Genomic DNA, 26,182 nt, shown 5'->3' with positions numbered 1-26,182 from the left:
CATATATCTCTAATATGAGGTCACCTACATACTTGAATTTTTGTCATACAAGATAAATTCATTAAGCCCACTTAATAGTTGGATGTAGTAAATCCTGATTCATGTTGAAAAGGAGACGGAATGGAGATAAAATTGGATTTAGCGGAGCACCAGATTTAGCTTCTCTGTTTTTCGGGTTTGGCTGGATTTACATTAAATCTAAACGAAAATCCTGGGTGCTAACAAACACTCTTAGGCGGAGTTTGGCTACGATGCAGATTTACGTTAAATAGAATTTATCAAATCTGCAAAATCCTGCAAGCTCGCGATGGAGATGATAAATCTTGGGTTTTTAAAATAAGAAAAATTAGTAGGCAAATCTTACTAAATTATTTAGTTAATTGTTTAACCACACACCAACTTAAAAATGACTTGATTAATTCAACTCATCTGTAACTACAAATAACTTCTAACTAAAATTCAAATGGGTTAATTGTTTGAAGTAAAGCTAACATCTGAGAAATCCAAGTATGAAACACAAGCTAGAAAAGTTTAGCTTTGTCCCTCTGCATGTGGGCTATGTTATTAAATCCTATGCTTTATGAATCCCTTAATTGGTAAAATATTAATTGCAATTAGAACAAAAGGAAATTTGTTAATCTAAGCTTTCTATGTGATGTGTAGCACTTATTGATTGAAACTAAGGGGTAATGAATATGATGTAAAACATAAATATTATCATTATATACTCACCGGATAAATTGTTTTGAAAATTAAAAATCTATGTTTATCATTTATGTTAAATGGTTGTCTCAAATATGAGTGAAGACTATGAGAATCTTATGATAATGATAGATGTAATAATATGTGATAATAATGCAATAATATTTATAAACCATCTAAATTATTATACAAATCAAGAAGTTCAATATGAGTTTATATCTAACAAAGGTGGCCTAAAAGTAAGGAGTACGCAATTTTATTTTATTTTTATATTTATTGCAAGAGGGATGGAATACAAACTGTTGCAAGACTGGCTTTTTATACTGTCATTTAAGTATTGAATGAAACATATTGGTTATTATTGAGGAACATCTAACTTGCTTATTGATTTGTTTGTTTTTAAAACTTGCAGGTTATGTTTATATGCAATCATTGCCCATTTGTGAAACACTTGAAAAAGGATATAGTAAAGCTTACAAATTTATATATGAAGGTGAGGGAAAAATCTATAATATTCACATTTATTAGGAAATAAATGATTATGTATAGATTTTTGTTTATTCCTCTGCAGAAAGGGCTTGCTGCTGTTGCAATATCTTCAAATTCTATACGGACGCATCCTCAGGTTATTGTGACTTTCTTTCTGCTCCTTTTTTTCTCATCTAAGTTCTCTATTTAAATGCTTTAGAATAAATCTAAATGATGCATGCAAAGATAGAACCTATGAGTACAAGGCGAATGTTGGCATCATTTTTTGATATATTTATTGCCCGTAATTTGTTTTTGGTGTCAAGAGATTATATTTTCTAATATACATGTTTTTGTGACTCAAAACGTCGATAGAAACTACTTCGCATGTGATCGGGCTCTAATTGACTCGATCGTCAACAAATTTATTCAACCTTGAATCGCAAAACGGACTGCTCGAGTGTGTCTGGAACGTCGAATTTGCCTAAAAAGGACACCCATATTTTTGTATTTTTGTATATCAATTGGCGCAATTGGCGACGCGCAAATTGAGTGAAGACTATGAAAATTTGTTCGGTGTCAAGAGATTGTATTTTAAAAATTGAGAAATGATTTAAATCGCAGGATAAAAAAGGGGGTCATGCTCCACATATATATGTCTGGTCCTAATACTAATACATCAAAGTAAAAATCTAGAATTAAAGTTGGGGACACGAGCTTACTGCTCCTAGTCCTTGCCACGTGTCTCACATATCAAACGCCTCAGAACCTATGTCTATACTGTATTTCTAGTATAGTCTCCCCTAAGAACTTTGAAAGGTACATGATAAAATTTAAAAAAAGACTTCACTTGCACGAAAATCAAGTTAGCATAAAAGCTACCTACATGCAATGTGATGAACGATGCCCAGTGGGAGGAGAGTTTAATAGCACATGCAGAAAAGGCGTTAACGTAAATCATCACAGCTCTTCCCTATTGGACATGGCTCTTTGCAAGAAAGCCACCCCTAATCTACTAGTTTGCATATCTCACACCCAATAAACACATAAAGCAGACAAAATGTTTGGTTAGAGCACAAATCGAAGAATAACTAGCAAACCATCTAAGCACGAGGTGGCCTGATCACATTATCTAAGTGTGTTGGCATAGTGTGGGTAAGAGCTATCATATGACTTTGACGAGGCCGTCAAAGTTGGTCCCATCCTAAAGATCCAAGTGATCTAAAATGTCAATAGGGGATGGCATTTTAAATAAGAGGCCTCACATATGGTCTAACCTATGTAAATTTTAAAGTAGGGTGGATAATATAAATAAGAAAAATATACATTTTTTATGTTTTAAAATATTAGACCATTAAATGCGGGTTCGTAACATGCAGGTGATGTACTTTAGAGCCCTTGAAACCTTAGCACAATTATACGTATGTTGATCATAATACAAAAACTTGCATTGCTCGTTGAGATATGCTCGTGCGTAATGCTCGTTTGGGTATTACACCCAACAAAGGGTCTCACTCATCTATTGAGTAGGATTTGTCATCAAAGCAGTTGAGTGATGCACATACAACATGCAAGAAACCCGACAAATTGTGATTGTTCGATCAAGGTACGAACGATCACAATGATTGCCAAAAAGGCGGATCACACTTCATGCGAATGCGAATACAAGAATGTCACATGCACATAATACATATAGCGAGCAATAGCTCTCTCAAGGGAGGATGGGGGTTGGGGTATAACTCCCTTTGTTTTTTGCTAGATTTAGACTCTGTTTGGCGTAGCTGCAGCTTTCCAGCTTTTCAGCTACAGCTGCGCTGCTCCAAGAAGCTGTTGTGAGGAAGCTGATGCGGAGAAGCTGACTGGTTGTTTGTTACAGCTGTGTGAAAACAGCTGTAGAGCAGCTGTTTCTGGAAAAATGACAATTTGCCCATGTTTAGTTAAACTATTTGGAATAGAACAATGACAATTTTATATATGATACAACTGAAGCAGAAATTCACTTTACAAGCTAAAAATGTAAAAAATAGACTTTTACAATTTTTAGTCAATCCCAGAAATCATAAACTTGATACTCTTAAGGAAAAAGTTCAAATAAAACAATCCAGAATTACATACAAGTAGTTCATGCTTCACCAAAAAAACAAGCAATGAAGAGTCTGAAGCAATAATAAGCACCTCCAACTATTGAAACACATAAACCTTATCATTCCCATGGAATTTACAATCAAGCCGCTTTACTTTTGGCATGTTAAAAAGGTACAACGACTTGAGGTGGGGAAGAGTTCAGTTAAGCAAGGAAAGAAACAGTCATATGTTGTTGCACCTGCTCCATCAAACCAATCCTCCAATACTTTTAATCTCTTACTATTAAGCACCTCCAACGATGGAAACACATAAACATATTTTCATTCCAATGGAATTTACAATCAAACACCCGTTCAGATTGATGTACTTCAGATTGGAGATCAAATCTGCATTGTGCATCCATTTTGCAGAGCTTGCACCCTTGTATGAAAATATGGACGAACTCTTTAGATTTTTGTATGGTTTAAGATTTTCAAGCACAATCACATCTAAGTCAGAATTGACAATGTTCCGTAGGCTTCCAAATAAATTGGAACATTTGCATCAAAACCATCCAATTCCTATGTTTTGACATATATAACACCTAAACTTCACTTCATACCTTTATACCACCCAAATCTTTATATAGCCAACCAAATCTTTTGAGTTAATATGGACAGAAAGTGTGCTAAGCTTGGATTGAATTAAAGAAGGAAAGCAGTGATTCTAATGAATTAAAGCATTGCTTGACATGTACATTGCTCGTAGCAGTTACCATATATTTCATACCTATGTCAAACATTCAAATCACCAACTGCAAAAGCTTATAGCATTCAGGAATAAATGGCAGCAATTGTTACTGTCGCGCTCTGCATTCCTGGAAGAGGATCAAACGCCAAAATAAATTTTCAAACAGATTCACACATTTTGTTTACAAAATTTCTTGGTTTTATGTAGTTTCCAGAAGAAAAAATGAAAATGGAATAGTTAAAAATTGATCTGGTGAAAAGAATTAGGAAAAAGAACAGGAATAGTTAAAAATTGATTTCACATTTTTGATAGATGATTGAGCATTACAGCAACTAACTTCATGCCAAAATAAAAATTGATCAGGTGAAAGAATCACCGCATCCTCAAATCAGCAGAAATTCATCCCTGAAAGTTCCCTAAAATTGTAACATTAACTAGAGAGTAACATCAACTCCAGTCAATATCTAGCCAAATCCAGAACCAATCTCAGCAATACATTGAAATGTCAGAGAAATTATAAAACCAAACTTCAAACACTATCCTTGCGATGTTGTGGCCTCTTTGAGAGAGGACAAAGAACTGTGAGATCATGACTGAGATCAAAGACTGATCTGAGAATACAAGCTCCAGAGGCCTTCTCTAGTCGGATGCCTCTCGCAGATCTGATATTTCTCCAAGCGCTAGGGCAGAAGAGTCGATAGAGAAGCTTGTTTGGTCGGACGCTATCCAGGGCAGAAGATGAGAAGAGGAATTGCAATCATGAGCTCGGGAGAGAGGGGCATTATGGTGGGGCAGGGCAGGTAAGGTATTAAAAATGAGAAAGCTCGTGGGAAAAGCGGACCACGGGAGGGATCCGGCGGCCCGCTTTCCGCTACGCGTCGGGGCCTCCGCGATCAAACCTCCGCCCCAAACAGGGGAGATACACGGGGGGACGCCGCTCATTTCCCCCAAACGGGCCCTTACTTACCATGCTATTGGTGAACTGAATAACAAAAATATGAAGGTTATTTATTTAATTGATTCATATTTTTTTCAAGCCTAATAATCAATATAACATAAATACATTGTAACTTTTCAAGAAAAACATACATGAATACATTGTTCTAAATGCATAAAAAGTAGAAAATTAAAATGGAAAATTTACATACATACAATCCATGTGCATATCAAAAACTTGAATTTTGATATTTATATTTATAACACTTAGATGTCATAAACTATGCATGGAAAGGTGCATATCACTTTTAAAAAGTTACTAACAGTAACATTTTTTATTTGATGCTAAAGATTTGAGTGTTATGCCGTGTAAATATGAAAGCTTACGTCTTTGATATGTTAATACATGAAATTTGTTTGGTATGTATGCACATGCCCCAATTAAAATTTCTACTAAAAAACATGAGAAATAATTGATGAAAACAAGGTAATAGTGAATAAATATATGAAATGAAAAGTAGATTTTTATGAAATGAAATAAAGAGATTTACATGATTTGTGGTCTCTCTTACCCATTATATTTGGAAAATCGCTCATCAAAATATCTCAATTTTATGTGATTAAAAATAACACGGATACCTTTTTCATTGCCATGAGCATCAAATTCTGGCTAAAAATTGTATGGATTCAAATTTGTGCAAATAAATGCATACAAATATGTTGACACTTCTAATTTAAGGTGGCTTCAAAGTAAATTGTTTTGGCAATCCAAGTGTGATGATAATGGTTGTGTGTTGACTTTTGATCATCATATATTCAGAAGCAGTCTCGTCACTTGTTTGATTATTTAGTTTACGAAAATTAATATAATTCCGAAATAAATTTAAATTTAATCTAATGAAACATAAGTTGTTTATTAGTTCTGAAATTTTTGTGAAAAACAAAAAAAGTATTTTTGTAAGTTATTTTGGGGACTTTTTAAATAGAAATTTACATGCATGCCACACAATTCTATTACATAACCAACTCCCAAAGTTTGATATTTATACTTATAACAACTTGATGTCATAAACTTGTACAATGAAAAGGTATATTTCACTTTTGAAAAAATATTGACGGCAGTATTTTTTATGTGGTGTTAAAGATGTGAGTGGTATGCATGCAAATATGAATCTTGTGTGTTAAGCATGTTAATGCCCCTTTCTTAAATGAGATTTTTTTTTTTTTTTTTTTTTTTATGAAGGAACTTCATTGTTATCTAGTCTATTCTATAAACAATGCACTCTTTTTATTAATCCATTCTTAATTATAGAATCAAGTTGAACAGAACTTTGCTCTTCTGATTTTCATTTTAGAAGGACAAAGCTAAGCTTGATCTAATTTCAAACATTATAGTTTTAAATTGATTATAAAATTATCTTATATTTAGTAAAGGCATAAATGAATTATTAACTAAATTCAATAATAGTTTGAATAGTTTCAAAACTATATAAAATTTCATGAACTTTTTTTCCTTCTGAATTAGCTTATGATCCATTATCACTATTTATAATGTGATAAGAAGATAGCACCATTTTTGAAGATGTTATTAGCGTCTTATATCTAATTAATCCTGAATTGAATGTACAAAAACATTTGCACCTACATTATCTTTAGTAGGTATGATTACTTGCATCTCAAATAAAAATTTCTTAAATGCTATCAGAATTCTTTAATTCTTTACAGTCACAAGTCAATCTGATTTTAACAGGATGGGCCTAAATTCATGGCAGAAGAAGCAAAATTGTTGGACTACCCTTTTCCTTATCTTTTCGATGAGGTTAGAATTTTTTTCTTGAGTAAAAATATGCTATTTTTTCTATCACAGTATGAAGCCATAGGCTATTGGAAGTGATGGCTTGTTGTTGATGTATCTTAATGGCTTTTGAATTCTTGCTCTTCTGTTTCATTTTCCCTTTGGTTTTCATGATTAAGAGAAAGGTTTTGGCGTTGGAGTTCTGGTTAGGAGAGAGAAATTTGAGAAAAGGGTGGAGGAGATAAACTTGAGGAAAATTAGAGGATTATCTTCCAATTTCTGTTCATGGTAATAATTATATGCCTTCACATACCTGTTTATAAAACATAGGTTACATGGGTATTAGCATACAGCTTGAAATTCAAAGTAAGAGGATCGTAGAAAAAAATGTTGATTTATGCCAGTTAAATAAATCTAATCCTAAATCAAATGAGAATCATGAAATAAAACTATCACCTCAAGGGAGTCAAAACTATGGCAATCTTCTAGAAATATGATGCTTTCTTGCTTGTTTCATCTTTCACTTGATTTATTTGGGAAGATTCATTCCTTCGATAATTTTTCTGTGATTTGTTAGACTTGTCTCCATTCATCTGTTTTATGTTTTTAGGCTTGTTGAAGTGTAGATGAGTTTACTTATTTTGAATTATAGGCATGGGATAAAAGTCATCTTAATTGGTAAGTTGGTCGTCCTCACCTTTATATAGAACTAGTTATTGCTGGCTAGTCAAAGGATAATTTACAGGCATAATAGTTATAATATTTAAGATGCCATACTGCTCTGAAACTTTTTTTTTTTAATTTCTATTCTGATGTTGTTTAGCTTTTCTTTTCTTTTTTTTTTTATAACTATTATCTACTGAAGGTTTTCTTAACTTATATCAAGATATTTTTTTCTTCTTTGCAGTCGCAAGATGTTGCACGAGCATTTGGAGCTGTTTGCACACCAGAGTTTTTCCTTTACAGAAAGGTGAATAATTTCTCACATCGAGTATCAAAGGCAGTATGCTGTTTCCTGATATTTTTTTAATTATCTCTCACTCGTTACACTATCCACTCTGTATCTGTGGCTGATAAGTTCACCAATATTCGTTTGAAGAGCGGCAAATTTGTATGACTGGCTTGGTGAGAGCAGTTTTTGTAACCGCTGAATTAATAACTTAGGGCCCATTCACCATTTGTGATGGTTGCAAGTATTTTTTTTTTTTTTAATTATTTATAGAACTGTTATAAGACAAGTTGAGTTTTTGAAGGTTAGTACGAGTATGATAGACTTATTTTTAGAAGAAGTTTAACAATTTCCTGACAACTAATTTATTAGCATATTTCCTTCAGCTGAGATAAAAAAAGAGAAATTTACATACAAACAACACAATTCTCTTATTGTATTTACATATCTCACACTTAATGTTTGATATTTGCATTTATAACACCTTGGCATTACAAAGTTATGCATGAAAAATGTGTTTCACTTTTAAAAAGATATGGCAGTGGTATTTTTTATGTCATGTCAAGGATTTGGGTATAAGATATAAATACATAAGAATTGTGTGGTATGCATTTAAATACGCTTTTAAAAAAAAAACAATTGTTGCCAAACAGAGCTGAACATTGTAATATTGTGAAAAACTATATGAAACGCAACCTTATTTTTTACTACTGATTCATTCAAAGTCAATCCTAACCCTCCTAAACTACAACAGGATGAGCAAAAGCCTTTCGAGTTATTCTACCACGGACAGTTTGATGACTCGCGCCCTAACAGCAACATACCAGTCACAGGAAGGTATCTTTTAAAGTTCCTTCCTAACAATTTATTTAATAATTGTATCATTCATTGATGATTATAATCAATTTAGGGACTTGAGTCTTGCAATAGACTGTGCGCTAAGTGCACAACAATTGGCATCAGTTCAAAAACCCAGGTTATTATTTCTGACATCATTTTTCCTTTACAAAACTTAGACACAACTAACCTTTGCCTCTTTGTTCTGTTTTCCGCTATCATTTCAGTGTTGGGTGTGGTATAAAATGGCATCCTGAAAACAGCCAGTAATTTAGTAAGGTGTTCTAATTGGAAATTTCAAATTCATCGAGATGCTGCGACTTCTAATAATAATTGTTGAATTGTTATATAAAAGGCTAAGTTTTTAATAGTTTTTTTTTTTCTCTAGAAAAAGTTGTACTACGATAGTTTTCTTATGGCTATTGTACTGTGGAGTTTATTGTAGAAGGCTCATAAAGAGTACAAATATAAATAAAAGTTGCACCTGCCTAGTAAGGAACAGTGAAGAAAGCTATTGTAATTAATGAGACGAGTTTTGTTGGGTTATATTGGCCCTTTTTTTAATTAATAGGAAGTTTGCTATTTCTAATAATAGTTATGGATATGTAACTTGTATGTTTGTTGTATATTAAATAGAAAAAAAAAATGAATGCAACATCAGCTGCCTTAATGGTTTAGCTTCCTTCTGTTGAAACTTTTAAACTTCATTTTGCCGCATGTTAGTAAAGAAATATTGAGCGGGTGCCAGACATTTGACTATAAACGGAGGGCTAATAGCACACCGCGCTGCTCCACCCCAGCTCTTTGCCTTGAAAACTGTCGGCTTTCATCATCTTGATCATTAAATCATGGTGGTTATGTTTTCCAAATTCTTTAGGTGTGGTTTCAATGCTACAATGAAGGTTGGACCAGTCAACAGTGTCTCTTTTTGACGTTCAATCATATTTCTTGGTTGAAAATGGTGGACTATAACTCATCCTTAGTGCTCCACCCCAAAACCCACTTGAAATTTAGTCAGATAGATGACTCTCAAGTCATAATTTTTATAATTTTGATTTTTGTTTAGACAAGGCTAAGTAAAGGTCGGATGGGCCAAGGATCTCCTTTTATATGAAATCCCATTGTTTTAGTAGAAATGGTTGATTATAGCTCACTACAGGTGCCCTGTCCTAACACCGGCTTGAAAATTAGTCGCGTTCCATCATCTTGACTCTCAAATCTAACTTTTATAATTTTTCAAATTTTGTGTCTACAAGGCAAAAATAAAAGTCAGACAAGCCAATGTTGTCTCTTTTTTACGTGAAAACTTAATTTTTACTAGAATGATGAATTATAATTAATTGTCCGTGCTCGCCCCGACATTCCCTAAATGGTGAACTACAGCTTACCATTGGTAGTATGTCGTAGCGCCCGCTTAAAAATTAGGGAGATTTCATCAGCTCAACCCTTAAATCATGATTTTTATGATTTTTTTAATTTTTCTTTGCATGGCTACAGGGCTAGAAAAAGGTTGGATGGGTCAATAATGCCAATTTTGTACGTGCAACTTCATTTTTTTAACTAGAAATAGTAAACTATAACGCATCACCAATGCTTCGCCCCGGCTCTGGATTGGAAATAATCAGATTTCATCGTCTTGATCCTCAAATCATAATTTTATGGTTTTTTAAAGGCAGGCAGGCCAACAGTGTCCGGTTTGACATACAACTCTATTTTTGTGACCAAACACGATGACTCGATAAAGTACAATTCAATTGAATCTTTTTGTTTATTAAACATGTGAGGAGATTCTACCTGTCAACATTTTGTCACAATCAATTACTATATTGGGGTGTAGGGTTGTCAAAAAAACTTGTAGTTCGTGTTCGGCTCATTAAGTAGCTCGTATTCTGCTCGTTGTTTAAGTAAATAAGTCGAACAAGTACAATTTTTTAAAGATCGAATTATAAAAGAACAAAACAAGAACAGCGCTTTGTTCGCTCGTATTCGGTTCATTTTAGCTCGAAATAAAAAAAAAATCATATAATTGTTTATATAACAATATATTATATATTTATATTTAAGTTTGAATCATAACAATTTGCGCGGTAAAGTTGTTATGTCTTTTCTTTTGCATAGATTTGGTCAATATTTGAATCCAACACTACATCTATTTTTTTTCAATTTATTTTATCAAGTCAATTTTGAACCAAACACGAACAAGAATATTTAAATCAAGTCGAACATGAACACACTATTCACGAGCCGATTTCGAACACGAGCCAATTTCAAACACGGGCAATTTTGAACGAGTTGAACACGAGCCCAGCTTGAGCTTGCTCAAGCTCGGCTCGTTTCCAACCTTATTGGGGTGTGCTTTAAATGGCTACTAAGTTGAAGCTTTTTGAAAAAATGAAAGATTTCAAATTCAAAGAACCTACAAATTACTTTGAATTAAATTTTACTTGTAGTCAAACAGCGTTCATAATGTGAATAAATAAATTTTGGCTATAAAAGATGATATTTGACCATATTATACTGACCTATTCGACAATAATAGGAACTTCAAGAGGATGAAGAAAGAACTTGACTTGATTCCAAGTGCTAATAACAGCATTCACACTGTAAACCCTTTGTTTTGGCGAGGAGGTTGGATGATGCCAAGGACTTCATAACTTCCTGGAGATTTGACAAAGAGCCAATAATATGAAGATCCTTGTTGCAGATTTGTCAGTTGCAATGTGATATTGAAAGAGGCGAGCATGACAGAGAGAAGCTACTGAAAAATCATTATGCAGCCGCACCATATATGCTACTTTATAACACGTACATGGATGCTAGTAAAGTTTCTTTAGCAACAAAAAGTGTGATGAGAGAACGAGGTGTGGATACTGATGTGGGTATTTCTTGGCTTGAACAAGGGGTTTGAGTTCATTCTTTTGTCGTTGAAGCAAACTTGTTGCTGTCTCAGCAAAACTAGAAAGCCTGTACCTGAAAATCAAGCAGATGGATAATTCTGGTTTTGTAGGTTTGGAAATGGACAATTAGAGCAATTAATGAAAGGAGAGCTTAATAAGAAGCCATGCTGAGACATTGAAAAGAGCTTTTAGGTTGATTAGTTTGCCAGAGATTGCCGGTCCAAGTGATGAGTGAATTAAGATAATGTTAGGATTGTCATGCATTGCTAAAGTTGTTCTCAAATTTTGAAAAAATGATATCCCCACCTTCAACTTCATACTCTTGATCAAGCTTCCACAAGCTAAAGAACAGACCATAAAAAAAGTCTGAGGGTGAAAGTTTTAAAGAGAAGGAATGTTGAAGTGTTGGATTCAATGTTATATTTGGAAGGATGATAAAACTTTATTAGAGAAATGAATCAAGCCAAGGAGCAAAAGGAAGAGAGAAGTTAGTTCTCAAATGAAACTCTGGAAGAATTGGTTTAGAAGAAACCTGATTAAATGCCTTTGAACAAAGTAAGGCGAACGGGGTTGAACTAATGAAAATAATTGAGGGAGAAATTTTATAAGGAATACTAGTATGTATCGTTCCCATGACCGACAAATGATATCTTATTCATAAGTGAAACACAAGGTGGAAGCTACAACATCAACATCATTGTACAATCGCATAGTAATGCGTAAGTTGAATTGATTAAAGAAAGCTTTGTTGCTAGCAAGCTAGAACAGAAGTCGGCTTCTAGTTAGGGGAACTGCAGATGAGTTCCCTAAACGAGCTCTACTGATAAAAATCTCAAATCAACAGATGAATATTCTAGTTAACTATTGCTTAACTATGGGAGACTTCATCAGTCATTTGAGCAAGCTCAACAGCTCAATTCTAAGGGTGAAAATTGGAGCAAACTTTTAGAACAACTTTGATAGGTGTAGATTTGACATCTTCCCATGGGTTATAGCACTTATAGCGACTAGTCTCACACTTTTTTATTTGCTTGTTAATGGTGAATCTATAAGTCATCTATTAAGATTGGTTAGCCATTTGTTTAACTAATTAAACAAGCATTCAGAAATAATTTGACTGGTTTTGATTTAATTCAAGAACTGATATCTTTCTCTTGCTTCAAAGGTAGGCCAACTTTAAATTAAAAAAGTATTGACTTGAGATTGAATTTGCTAGCAATTCCCTGACTATATTGAATTGCTAAGTTGAATTCCCATGTAAATCGTGTTATTGAATTCTTCGTGACAAGTTCTAAGAGCATTGCTGATATAGAATAAAAAAAGTACAAAATTACATTTCAATTTTGCCACAGCAAAGCATTTCTTTTAAAAAGGGAAAAACACGAAAAAAGTAGAACTTTTTCTGATTACTTTGTTCAATCTTATATCTACTTTAAATTATAGAAACTACCCAACATCTTCAATTTCCCTCCCGCTAAAAAAATTTAGCTGCAAGTGAAGCATTCAATATTTGTGATTTACAAAAATGATATAATCATTAGACCTAACTAATTCAACCGGTTAGAAAAATCATCTAAAGGCTTGCACACAAATAAATAAACCAACCAGCCATTTTCCCCACAAGAAAGTAATGTTCTAACAAATAAACATTACAAAAGAATTACTCTTTCAAAGAAGTTGGAGGTTTTGCCTAATTGATTCAAATTAGTATGATTTATATGGTTACAAACATTCATAATTAACTTGAAACAGAATTTGAGAATGACAAACTTGAATATTTTTTCAATTAAAATAAGATTAAACAGAAAATTTCAGTACCTAAGATTCCACAGCAGAATTTGGAAGATAACTCAGCATCTTCGTGATGATTTTCTGCCTCTCCGCCTTTTCATCGCCCTTAAGTGTTTGCAAGCATATGCCCTTAACTTTCCAAGTATTTTTCTCTCACCCACGCGCAGAACTAAAGAGTGATACAACTTGCTCTCCATCAATCTGCAACAATCATGGAGCTTGCTAATGTCCTCCTGCAAGGAACTCAAACCATACAAACTCTCTCGAATGTCAGCTAAAGATATAAGAGCCTGGCAAACATTATCTCTGAGTAATACCTCCTTTAAATCCTCTAATTTGTGTTCACAGTCTGTTTTAGTTAACCCCAACAGCTTGATTAGCTTATCAGCTTCATTAGCTTCAGTGAATGAATCTAATACAGAGTCTAGTTTCTGATATATGCTTTCTGATAAAAATATGTACAAAAGAATCAGCAGCTCCATTTGAGGCTCACCATCAGAAGATATCTCAAAGTACTCAGAATTCTGGCTGGTGCAGCCTGAGTAATTCAACTTCCTCCACAACCCTAGTCTTGTTCTAACATAACGGTTGGAGAATAAAGAAGAAAGCCATTTGAGTATCAGATGTAGATCAATGTTAACAATATTATAAGGGTTATCAAGTTCGGTAAATCCATATCTATGAAGCAATGCAGCATTTCCCATAGACCCATAAGTGTTGTAGACCTGGACAAATATAGATATAAAGGGTGTGACTAAGAAGTTTGAAATCTGATGTTTGTGAAGCATGAAATATGTGATCGGTTTCCGAGACATTTTAATCAATAAAAGAATTGACCATAGCATGAGTGATCACCATCAGAGTGGACTACTAAGGATTTTAACAAGTTTCCACAAAATAAAATCCTATTTGCACTTTATTTTTGAAAATTGATGGAAGTAGAAAAGAAAATAAGTGAGGATAAAATGGAATATTGCACCAAAAGTATGGATAAAAATTAGGTGAGAATATTTTTATCAAAATTTGATTGAAATTGATTTTAAATATTTGAATTTGCTTTGAGATGAGTGTAATACATGATAATCCATCAAACCGTACATTGCACTTAGCTCCAAAGCAAATCCAAAGTTTTCAAATCCATCGTAAACAAATTTTGATTAGAATATCTTCATCCAATATTATTTTTCAGAAAAATTTGCTCATAGAATTAAATACTGACCTCAAAACCTGTCTCAACCTCCTTCACCACGATCATTTCCAAAGTTTCAATAGGCTCACTTCCTGTAATTCAAAGGAAACATCACTAATTGATAGCAAATTTCACAAATATCCTTTAAGATATTATCTAAGGATGACAATGATAGGTCTTTTAACCTGATGAATTAGTCGAGTTTTTCACAGATGACCTCTCATCATCAGATGCATCAAAAATGTCACCTTCAACATCATCATCAGAACTAGAGGAAGAAGATGCTAATGTAAAGTGAACATTCTCAGCCCCCGTCTTGTGATTGAACCTAAAGCGCACACAAACCAAGAAATTAGATTAGGTTCAATCATTTGAAATTGTCAAAAAATGCTTAATTTAATTAATCATTTTAAGTAAGTGATTAATGACAGAATTATATTGTAAATTTCCTTGCTTAATTTTATTATTCTTATTATATGTATATAGTTTTTTTCTAAGTACGAAACAGGTTTATATACATTCATCACACCTTATGTTGGCAGGTATATATTGCTTCCGAGTCAAAGTGCAATAGTAAAAGAGAAATAACTGATGATGAAAAAAATTACAAAAAACTTGTAATAGTAGAAATTCATAAAGAGCACGGAGAGCAATCATCTATTGCAGTAGCCAAAAATAAAAAATTAAGGCAAGCTCCCTGAAGTGAGCATAGTGGGTGACACTTACTCCTCGAGCCCATGGATCTATATGTCCAGAGGTCCACTAATAAAGGATGAAGAGATTATGAGCTATCATAAACGTGCTGTTGATGAACTTCAAGGCATAAAATTTAAGTGTTACCCCAAAATCCGAACAGTAGGGAAACTCACAAAAAATAGGCCCCCTAAGAAAATGTTCCTCAAAATTATCATCATGATAGTTGGTATCTTGGAGTCCTGATATTCCCAAAGGGCAGAGTGGTCCATACTAGGATATCCATACAGTCAATTGCCATCATAGAGGAAGATTAGAGCAATTAAATCATCCCACCTTAGTTGATGGTAGATATTTGTTGGACTTATCATTTTGAACTAAAAGCCCATAAGATACATGAAGAAATGGAGGATGAAATTAGGCAGTTCGAAGTGATTTATATTGTTGAACGTACCAAACCAAGGCATACAAGGGGAATAATCCTTCTCTGAAATGAAGCCAATTTGAAAAAAAGGATGAAATCCTTAACACTACTGCTTTGGCACACTCCTGCCAAATATAGCAATATATGATATTCAGAGATAAATAAGTGTCTCTAATTAGCTCCATGATGAATAAAATGATGATTTAGATGACTATGATAATACAACTATATAAGATTACGTTTGCAAATCATGCAAATATTGCATCCCGCAATAAGCCTTGCCAGATGGTCAGTGGTGCACAAGACTAAGAGTGCAAACAAGCCGAACATGAGCGAGCTGAGGTTTTGTTCATGTTCGGCTTGTTTGGATAAACACATGTTTGAAATCAGTTAGCGCTCGAATTAGGCTCGTAATGAGTTTGTTCATGTTCAGATATATATTGTTCGATTTGTTCGTGAGCAACTTGAATTTGTTCATTTATTAGCTCGATTTTAGCTCGAATTATATACAGATCAGCTCTCAAGCAAAAATTTTCACACAAGCCATGTGAGCTTTCCTAGTTTTAAACTGCTCCTAAGGTGTAAGAAAAATTTCCTAACATATGTGGGAAATAAGAAAATATTCCTGTAGTTTTTTAGTTGTTCCTCTGTCCCACGTGACTCTCTTTCTTCCCTTTTTTTTGGGCATTTACTTGCATACCATCCAATTCATATGTATTTGCATTTTTAACACCTGGAAAAATATAAATGTTGACTAGTGTTGGCTGCTTTCCACCCGCCTTTTTTTGCATTTAGATACATACCGGTCAATCAATGTCTATGTATTTACATATCTAACACCTAAATTTTTCTTTTTTACCTTTATACCACCTAAATCTCATATATATAAATATATAAATATATATATATATATTTTATTATTATTATTATTTTATTTTTTTTTTTAAAAGACCTAGAGCTGATTTTATTGAAATAGAAAGGATACATAAAGGTTATATGAGAATAGCCCAAAAGAGGCATCCTACCCATATGATACAAGTACAGTAATATCCCAACAAAAAGATACAGATAGACTCAATAAAATGTAAAACAAATTTAAAACATGCAGAAAACAAATAGCTAAGGACGAGTGTGTGTGTGTGTGTGTGTGTGTGTGTGTGTGTGTGTGTGTGTGTAAATTTTTGTTTATTTTCAACTCATTTATAAATCGAGCTCAAAATAATTGTTTGTGTTTGGCTCGCATGGTTAACGAACAAATAGAGCACAAGCTATTTAACGAGCTGAACACGGGTTGTTTGCGAACGATGAGCTTTTTTGACAGCCTTACACAAGAAAACCCCATTCCCCAAACTTCTAAAGTTCAAAATTCCCTTGGAATAAAGGCAAAGACAACCATCCGATCAATCGACCAAAGCAAGCCAATTCAAAAGCACTAACAACAACTCAACTTGGAATTCTTATCAACGAGAAGATTAAAGCCAACATACCCATGGCTTTGGAACAAAAAAGAAAATTGGTATGCAAGGTACTGCCATATCTAAATGAGAATGGTTTGGTCATGTATCACATAAGGTATTCCATTCCGAAGTTCAAAATGTTCACTAAGAATGATAATTTTAGACAATGCTAGGATTAATTTAAGAAGACCTGTAACAACATAAAAACACGAATGATATGCTCTCTCGCCGATTCATTAATAGCCTCACAAAGGTTGCTTTCAAATGGTATGTTAAGCTTCAAAATGACTCAATCAAGATATTTGCCTCGATCAAATGCATGTTCATAAAGTGATTCACAAACACGACTAAATAAACAATAATCATCGACCCTGATTTAGAAAAATAAAGAAACTAGGAGTCTTTGATAATATATAGCCATTGGCCTAATATGAGTGTGAAATATGAACAACAATCGGAATATAGTCCAACTATCTATAAGAAATATTGATGATATGTAGTCTCATACGCATGCATGGATTCAATCATAATATCTCAGGGATGCCAAGAAAGGTAAAGTGCATATCGTCTTGTCTCATAATATTGACAAAGTAAAATAGTCTGCTTCCACTTATAACATTGACAAAGGGAAGCAAGCGGTTAAGGCTCTAATTAAATCCCGGCCTAAGATGGTGCTCGTGGAAAACAACAAGCCTAGACCCAATCGTAGAGTCAGTAAATGTCTCAAGCAAGCAACAAGTAGTTGCGGGTATAACTTTAATCCCTTAAAAAATAATGAATAAGAAAATTCAGTCTAAATGGCAATGCGGCAAAGTTTTTCCATCAAGCATTGATGATAGGCCCTCAGCTACTGCGCTAAAAAGGGTGGGAGGAGGATGAAATAACTGATAACCAAAACTGCTGCCCATACTAGTGGATAGTTAGCCATCCTATTAAAAATTGTTATGTCTTCAAGTACTAGTTGGAGAAGTACTGAGATAGGTTTTTATGGTCTCGACCATCATCTTGGTGCACTTTTAAAAGTAGTTGGCAAAGTTGGTTCCGTCTTCCACCATATCGCCTATTTCAAAAAAAAATAATACAAGAAAATTCAATGTGGAAAATTCGGTTTAGGATTTTATGAACACGTACATAATCTGGCAAATCTTATGCAGTCTTCAACATTGAGTCTACTAATTTAGTAAGAAATGAAACATAAATTGAAAGTTACTCACAGATCAGCCAATGGCACCATACCAGAGCCATGATATTTATCAATCTCAAAGGATCTTGAAGCAATGAGACTTTTGGCAGAAAAATACTGCTCAATGCCAAAATTGTCTGAATCTATCTCTGAAGGCCCTGATTGAATGAGAGGTTCAATGTATTCTTTCCAATCCTCAAAGAGAAATTTCTTATCGTCTTTTACAATCTACCAAGTAGAAATACAAGCAAAGGTACAATGTCAGGATTTGATGAGACTCTTATACAAACTTTAAATGACAACGAATGATAATGGAATGATTTATGAAGTCAAAAAGTGGCTTATGTTGAAGCAAAAATAGATACAAGAGAATATAAGTTTATAAGCAAAGGCTGTGACAAACAACAGAATCCGAGAAAATTACTAAAAAAATTTTGGAAAAAAACAAATAAAAATCATTAAAAAATTCTAGGAGTTTCCAACCACTTTTGCAGTATATTACAGATGATCAAAGCAGGACATGCTTTACCAAATGTAAGAACTCTACGCAGGGCATAAGTTGGCATGCGCTGGAATAAAATTCATTGAAAGAGGACCATTTGGAACCTTTCATATTGAATTTATCACAGCAAGACTTCAAGATTGACATTACATCACTAGTTAAAAATAGGATCCACTCAACATGTAAAACTTGTTGTGGTATATATAAAAATAAAATAGGAAAATGATCTTTGATGAAGAGAAAAATAGAACAAAAAAATTCACACCAGAAAACAGTAACGGAACACACAAATTTACGTGGTTTGGCAAATTGACTACGTCCACGGAATTGCAGGGAATTTTACTACTCGAGGAATTTACACCAGTCGATCGTCTCGACTTACAAGAGGAATCTCTCACTTTGTTGCTCTTTCTTCTTCTCTTTTTGTTCTTCTCTCTCTACACCAAGATACACTGAAGAAGCACTACACCGAGATATACCGAAGAATATAAACTTACAATAGAAATAAACTCAACTTCTCTTCTGCCACAAGTCACCAAGAAGAAGTCAAGGGAGAACAAGTTTCTTCTTCTACTTTCTTCTTCCTTCTGCCGCAAGGAACTACTGCTTGCAATTTTCTTCCTCTATCCCGAGGAAGTCGGAAGAAGAACACAAAAATCGTGACTTAGAAACTGAAGGAGCGGTGTGATGTCTTTTATCGCGAATAGAAAGGAGACGTCGCTACTATTCGCGATAGAGGAGCGGGTCACGAACAACAAGGGCGCGCACGAACGGGAGTGAGAGTTTGCGTCACAAAGCTAGAGCAGGAGTCTTTGCGTGTGCGCAGGTACGGATGAACTAAACCGGACTCCATCCTTAGCAAATCTCTCACTTGGAGGCCGGTACACGGGTAACAACATCTCCTTCCTCATACTGATATCCTCCACTGGCATTGTCGTCATTTTTTTTCAAACATAAATCCTCCACATCTGCAACTCAAAGTTTTTATCTTCGCACTAGAAGACCAACTGAAGCTGAGCACAACTTCAGTTTCTCAAGAGTAACACCCTTAGTCAACATATCAACAAAGTTCACATAGCCTTGCACCTTCAAGCTATTTCCTAGATTATTTTTGTTTCTGCTTACAACTCTCACTGCATGGGTAATATCTTGTCTCTGCTGAAAGCCTTTTTCAACAAGTCTAGTCTTATACTTCTTACTGCCATCAAGCTCAGACCCGGTACACCCACTTGTTGTGTAATGTCTTCTTCCCTGGTGGACTCCCACTTGCTCGAACTTGCATCTTGCAAGATTTAATCATATATTTATGGTTCTCCACCACTTGTCTATGGAACAATAAGAATTGGTGCCCCGGACCCACTCTCTTCTTCACTTCTATCATCAACAGAACTATGAACCGTCACCAATAGTGCATCATGTACTTCTTCAAATACCATATTTGCGCTATAATTCTCCATCTTCTTGGGATTCCTGCAGTTCCTTTTTATGTGGTCAGTCTTGCCACAATTACAGCAACAGCAGGTTGTCTGCTGACCAGAGGTTGTCTGCTGACCAGACTTTGATTTTGATCTCCCTCTATATGAGTTTATGTCATGTAATCTCCCTCTGAAATCAACATTCAGTGTCGAACTCGTACCTGAGATCTCGCCAGAATCTTCCCTGCACGCCTCCTCAGCTAAAATCAAATCACGAATATTATTACATTTCAGTTTAGATTTATCTGCAGAACTGCTAATTGTCATTCACATGGCTTCTCAACTATTTGACAACGATGCCAACAATATCAGCGTACGTATTTCAGCATCAAATCAATTTCAATAGACGATAATTAATTTATGATAGTATTGAAATCATTCAGGTATTGAGCAACAAAAACACATTCCGTCATCTTCAAGTTGAATAACTTCTTCATCAAGTACATATTGTTATTCGTCGATGGCTTTTCATGTATACCTGGTAAAGCTGCCATGAGATCTGCAGTCGTCATTTCCTTGACGACATTGTGTGCAACGGACTCAATAGGATCAATGAATAACCCCCAGAACTTGTTGATCCAACATATTTCATTTTGTCTCATCCATCATTTCAGGTCTTTTTCCCATTAACGGAAGATGAAGTTTTTTTCCCATAGAGGTAGTCATCTATCTGTATCCTCCAATAACCAAAATCTGTGTCATCAAATTTCTGGATCCCTAAAATCTTCACTTCATCTGCGACCATCATTCTTCCTCAGATCCGGAACAAATCTCTGATATCAGTTGTTGTGATATATATAAAAATAAAATAAGAGAATGATCTTTGACGAAGAGAAAAATAGAACGAAAATATTCACACCAGAAAGCAGTAACACAACGGAACACACAGATTTATGTGGTTCGGCAAATTGCCTACGTCCACGGAGTTGCAGTGGATTTTACCACTTGAGAACCACTTGAGAAATTTACGTTTTGACTTACAAGAGGAATCTCTCACTTTGTTGCTCTCTCTTCTTCTCTCTATGTTCTTCTCTCTCTACACCGAGCTTCTCTCTTCTTCTCTCTCTACACCGAGATACACCGAAGAAGTTCTACACCGAAAAAGATAAACTTACAAGTGAAATAAACTCAATTTCTCTTCTGCCACAAGCCACCAAGAAGAAGCCAAAGGAGAATAATTTTATTCTTCATTCTTCTTTCTTCTTTCTTCTGTCGCAAGGAACTACTTCTTGCACTTCTATTCCTCTATCCTGAGAAAGTCCAAAGAAGAACACAAAAATTGTGACTTAGAAACTGAAGGAGCCGTGCGATGTTTTTTATCGTGAACAGGAAGGGAGACGTCGTGACTAATCGCGACAGAGGAGCCGTTCGCGAACAGACGTGAATGGGAGCAGGAGTTTGCGCGACAAAGCAGGAGCACGAGTCTTCGCGTGTGCGCGAGAACGGGCGGACTGAATCGGGCTCCATCCTTAACAAAACTACATAGACCATTTGCCTTTATATAACGAATTGGTTGTTTGGTGTCACATTTTAGGCAAGATTTATGTAAGATTTAGCTTAAATCCTATCAACAAAACTTGAGCAAATTTAAATCTTAACATTGTGATAAACTTCAAATGAGCATCATTATTGGTTAAATTCAAGATTTGATAAATCCCACCGCCCATAGGATTAGAAGAACTTGAAGGGTTATCCTAAAAAATCATAAAACAAATAGTCAATAGTTTAACAATATTTAGTAAAATTTAATAATTTTCATGCAAAATAGTTTTTATGACATAATCTTCATAAATTTACTATGTATATGTATTTGGATGATTTACTAAACCCTCTTGATCTAAATTCTGCTTATAGCCAGAGAGCCCCTTTTTACTAGCGGTGGCCAATAAAATGTGAAACTCGGATATAATCCAAGAAAGATCAAACAAATAGAGATTAAAGCATAATTTCAGAGGTGTGCTAGAAGTTCTACACGGAAAAATAATATGGATAAAACCATATTATTTTGAAATAACACTCGCAATAAGCTTTTCGCTTTAATTGAAATGTGTATGCCCTTGTGTTTACTCGTATTTATGAAAACAATAAGTGGCAATATTATATTTGGAACGACTTAGATTTCTTGTGTTAGAGAATTAACAGAAAACAGATAGAAATATACTTGTGTGAACTGACTTGATTGCTATTTTTAAAAACAAAGGGGCGTGTTTCGTGAAATTCAAAACATCCTCAAAGGAGCATTCACTTAGCTTTAAATCAATGGCAAATATCCGATAAAATCTATAGCTATTAGTATCAAATGCTCTTTTTTCAACCTTGGTTCCAGTTTAAAATGCAACGAGTATATCGAAAAAAAGAGGCGTTCTATTTTTAAGCGTCACCTTATGGAGCTCGGTCCCAACCAGAAGCTTGTCCACCTCCTCCAAACTCCAGACAAGCGGAATGCATTCTCTCTCGGGCAAGAGCTGGAGGTATCCCTCCCATGGCGAGGCAGAACCAAGGCTCTTCTCGTACATAAGCGCGATAGAGAGGCCAAGGAAACCGCAAAGGCCACACTCCTCTAAAAGTGAAGAGATCCCCGAGGTCCGGATGGTGAGGCAGGAAATCTTAGGGATGCTGGCGACAAGGTCTCCTTCCTTTAGATCGCAGAGTGCTCGCACGGAGATGCCGTCGTCCATGGAATCGACGAACTCTAGGGCATCGCTGTATGCGATCCCATGAGATTTCATCCATCTCTTGAAAGCCCTCAATCTCCTGCGAGTTCCTAAGAAACCATGGATGAGAAGATCGATTTTAATGAATTCGAAGTGGAAAGAGCATACCTGCTCATGCCTGACGTCCCCGAGAGGAACAATTGCGGCGGGAAGTTGGAAACGGACGATTGAAATAGGGTAGTATTTTTACTTGCACAGCGCCTAAAACTTCAAAATAACAAATTAATCGTTTAAATTTTAAATATTTCAAATAAAGCACCTCAACTTATTCATTTCACCACCCACCCCACATCACACTCTCTCTCTCTCTCTCAAGCGCGTATTTAGTCTGGCGTCCTAACGTAGATAACCATTCTGAGTCTAATGAAATTCCTGTTAAAAAAATAAAAAAAACATTTGCTGCCCGGCCCGACCCTAACTAAGGAACGTTACAAAAATACCTTTGCATTAAAAAGGAGCACGAAGAGTCAAAAAACACCGTTTCGAGAGCAAAGTTGCCCCGTTTTTCGTCTCTTAGATTTCAGAGCTAGAGTTTCCAGAGGGTAGTTATTGTTCGTTCGAAATAGGGTGTTCAAGGAAATGACGGGAAATGAATACGATAGGATGCAACTGAAAAATAAGTGAGATTAATTGAAAAAAAGACTGAAAAATGTGGAAGGAATTTAAATGAGAATTCACAAACTTGGGTTGTGATTCAATCAAAAAGACTATTAATGTTTTAGATGAATGGTGTGCTAAGACAATGGAGATGAGAATATATTTATTTCTGACTTTCTTTTCATGACTCCCTAATCCTGAATTGTATGAACATTCCACGTCCCCTTTTATTGCAGATAATGCCAAGAAATTCAAATTTAGTGGTATTGACCCTAATTTAGAAAAAAAGTTAGATCGTATGTTTGGTGGGGTTATGGTAATGGGGATTAACGCTTGGACCCCTAGTGAACAAGGGTTTGCGGGCATACTGAGAACTACGATGTCGACCGAGCAGTTGACTCCAGTGAAGGCCCAAGCCGAAACCAAAATGAAGTGGACTCTACATGTAAGTCAAAGCATCCAATGGTAGAGAAAAATAAAAATGAAAAGGTTACTTTCATTAGAAGCTAAGTGTCAAAACTGGTGGCTTCATGCACCAGTGAGCTTGGGACTTCACGAAGCGACCTCCATTGAAGAAGTTATCCGAGTTATGGAGGCAACTCCATAAATTTATGAGGACATGTTGTTATATTTGAACTTCATGAAGTTGTTGGACGACCCGACCTATAGAGTTTCTCATGAAAATGGCCCTGACCATAGGGTCAATTATTTACCTTTTTTTACGACAACAAGGATTCTTGATTTTATTCAGTTATTTTTTCACTATTTGTATTTATTTTCCAGTAGGTTTATCTTATTCTGATTTAGATGTTTTTTTTCTTCTTCCATGGAACAATATTAATGTTATTTTGGATGTTTGACTTTCATTGTACACTTTGTAATTCATTACTCGAAGATTATTAAAGTTGTTTGATGCACATGTCTTACCTTAACAAAGCATTTTAACATGGATTCACAAAAAGAGAAACACAGAAAGAGAATTATGGCAGCAGTATATTTAATGTATGAGTACTAAAACTCATACATAGATCGGTCTCCTTGCATGACATGATTGTACATTGGTGATAAATGGGTTGAAGAGCTACTTGAAGAACATCCTACAGAATTTAACAACATATTTTGTATGACACAACCCATATTTATAGATCTTTTAAATGAACTACATAGGAATCATGGACTTCATGCACATGTAGAATGACAGTGTGCGAAGTTATGGTAAAAATCCCTTACATGTTATCACATAATGAATCAATGAAAGGAGCGATGAAGCGATTTCAACATTTATCAAAGACAATCAGCAGATACTTTTCAGTAGATTTGAAAGCTCTTGTTAGTTTGTCATCCAAGATTATCAATGCAGGGGATCCAACATTTGAGATGACTCCAATAAAGATTGCAAATGATCCGTGATATGTGCAACTTTTTAGGGTAAATCTTTTTACTCATTATATTCAGAAGGCGGAATGAGCAGTGTTCACACATCCTTCTTTAATTTGTTAGAATTGTATTTAACCGATCGATGGAACACACGTGGGTGCACATGTCTCCAATAATGAAAGGGTCGCATTCATTGGTCGGTGTGGATCACCAACACTAAATGTGATGGTTGTGTGTAATTATAACATGTACTTTACTTTTATTATGGTTGGTTGGGAAGATAATGCACATGAGAGTCGTATATTTGTTTTTGCCACATGAAATCGAAAGCACAAATTCTCCCACCCACCTTCAAGTTTGTTCAATTATTAATTATAATTATATATTTTTTAGTTTCAATGTTGATTATTGTATTTGCAACATAAACATCATTGGTCGACAATGGATACTCTTACAGAGGAGGAATCTGGAGCTATTTCTGAACATCAAATATCACATTCTCAACTTTGAAAGATCCAACAATGTTGTCCGAGACAGAAAAAAAATGTTTAACAAACGACACTCGTCCTTACGCGATGTAATTGAAAGAACATTTAGTGTGCAGAAGGAAAAAATGGTCATACTGCGTGATTTGCCAACATATTTATTTCCAAAGCAAGTACAGATTGTAGTAGTCGCAATAGCTCTCCACAACTATATTCAACGACATCATTCGCACAATGACATAGACTTCAACATGGTCGATGATTACTATTTACATGTCGTGCATGAAGCATTTGAATATCACATAGGACAATCTATACCACAGATAGAAGTAGAATTACATGAGGGTTGCACCCAGGATGACGAAAGTGTTGAGACAATTATTAAACTGAGAGAACAAATTACCAATGTCATTGTTGGATGTTGAATGGATTGATTTAGCGTATTATTAATTGTAATGGTCATTGAAGCGATTCACTGTTTATTGTATTTATATTTTATACAGTTCATGTTTATTTTTGTTTCTTGTGTATTTGATATTATTTGTTTGGGTTTTTTCTACGTTGTTTGCAAGTGTTTTTTTTTTCTTTTTTCATTTCTTTTATATTTTGTTTAGTGGATTTTGGAGGGTTATGACGAGACATTAGACCTTATAGGTTTTTCTGGATGGTCTGTTTTTCATCATTAATTGGTGTCACATGTGAAATCCTAATAAAGACAACCAAATTTCTCACATTTTTTTCGTTATACGGCCTTTTTTGGTGATAAACATGTGCGTGAAACACACAAACTTGGTATTAGGTGGGTTAAAGAGAACAAAAAAAAACTTTTTTTCTAAGGTTTGATGTCTCATTGCAGTGATAAAATCATTGATTGATATACTAAGTTCTCTAAGACTA

General features: G+C 34.8%; 2 protein-coding genes across 7 annotated transcripts; one reads left to right on the top strand and one right to left on the bottom strand.

Annotated features, from left to right (window-relative positions):
- Window positions 1–1,114: 1,114 nt before the first annotated feature.
- On the top strand, window positions 1,115–9,142 carry LOC110021558 (the record flags this gene model as incomplete). The annotated part of the gene is given in 7 exon segments (XM_020720095.1): window positions 1,115–1,195; window positions 1,274–1,327; window positions 6,671–6,739; window positions 7,623–7,685; window positions 8,419–8,501; window positions 8,575–8,640; window positions 8,729–9,142. Coding segments are annotated over 7 exon segments (459 nt in total), but the record flags the coding sequence as incomplete, so codon positions are not given.
- On the bottom strand, window positions 4,096–23,008 carry LOC110021556 (ribosomal lysine N-methyltransferase 3). 6 transcript variants are annotated; one of them, XR_002293664.1, is made up of 8 exons: window positions 22,935–23,008; window positions 22,494–22,866; window positions 18,167–18,363; window positions 14,564–14,706; window positions 14,409–14,470; window positions 13,217–13,914; window positions 11,024–11,471; window positions 4,096–4,111 (listed from the first exon to the last, which is right to left on the bottom strand). XR_002293664.1 is itself a non-coding variant. In XM_020720094.1 (8 exons), exons 1-7 carry the CDS (start codon window positions 22,940–22,942, stop codon window positions 13,249–13,251), a joined length of 1,365 nt encoding a protein of 454 aa, XP_020575753.1. In that variant the 5' UTR covers window positions 22,943–23,008; the 3' UTR covers window positions 10,967–11,471; window positions 13,217–13,248. The 6 variants fall into 6 exon arrangements, 4 of the variants coding, with proteins under 4 accessions (XP_020575750.1, XP_020575753.1, XP_020575749.1 ...); XR_002293665.1 differs by lacking the exon at window positions 4,096–4,111 and adding an exon at window positions 4,317–4,966; XM_020720094.1 differs by lacking the exon at window positions 4,096–4,111 and having other exon boundaries at window positions 10,967–11,471; window positions 13,217–13,422; window positions 13,507–13,914.
- Between the last annotated feature and the right edge of the window lie 3,174 nt (window positions 23,009–26,182).

This window comes from Phalaenopsis equestris, unplaced genomic scaffold (assembly GCF_001263595.1).
Source record: "Phalaenopsis equestris unplaced genomic scaffold, ASM126359v1 Scaffold000135, whole genome shotgun sequence".
Lineage (NCBI taxonomy): Eukaryota > Viridiplantae > Streptophyta > Magnoliopsida > Asparagales > Orchidaceae > Phalaenopsis > Phalaenopsis equestris.
The sequence above is the reverse complement of the archived record's forward strand: the minus strand, read 5'-3'. Positions and strand labels throughout refer to the sequence as shown.

What these genes read in the sequence shown, in the direction of transcription:
- LOC110021556 (XM_020720091.1), bottom strand. An exon ending in TTGGGACCGAGCTCCATAAG is followed by an intron (nt 18,364 to 22,493) that starts GTGACGCTTAAA and finishes TCTACTTGGTAG; the next exon opens with ATTGTAAAAGACGATAAGAA. An exon ending in AGGTTGAGACAGGTTTTGAG is followed by an intron (nt 13,915 to 14,408) that starts GTCAGTATTTAA and finishes ATATTTGTCCAG; the next exon opens with GTCTACAACACTTATGGGTC.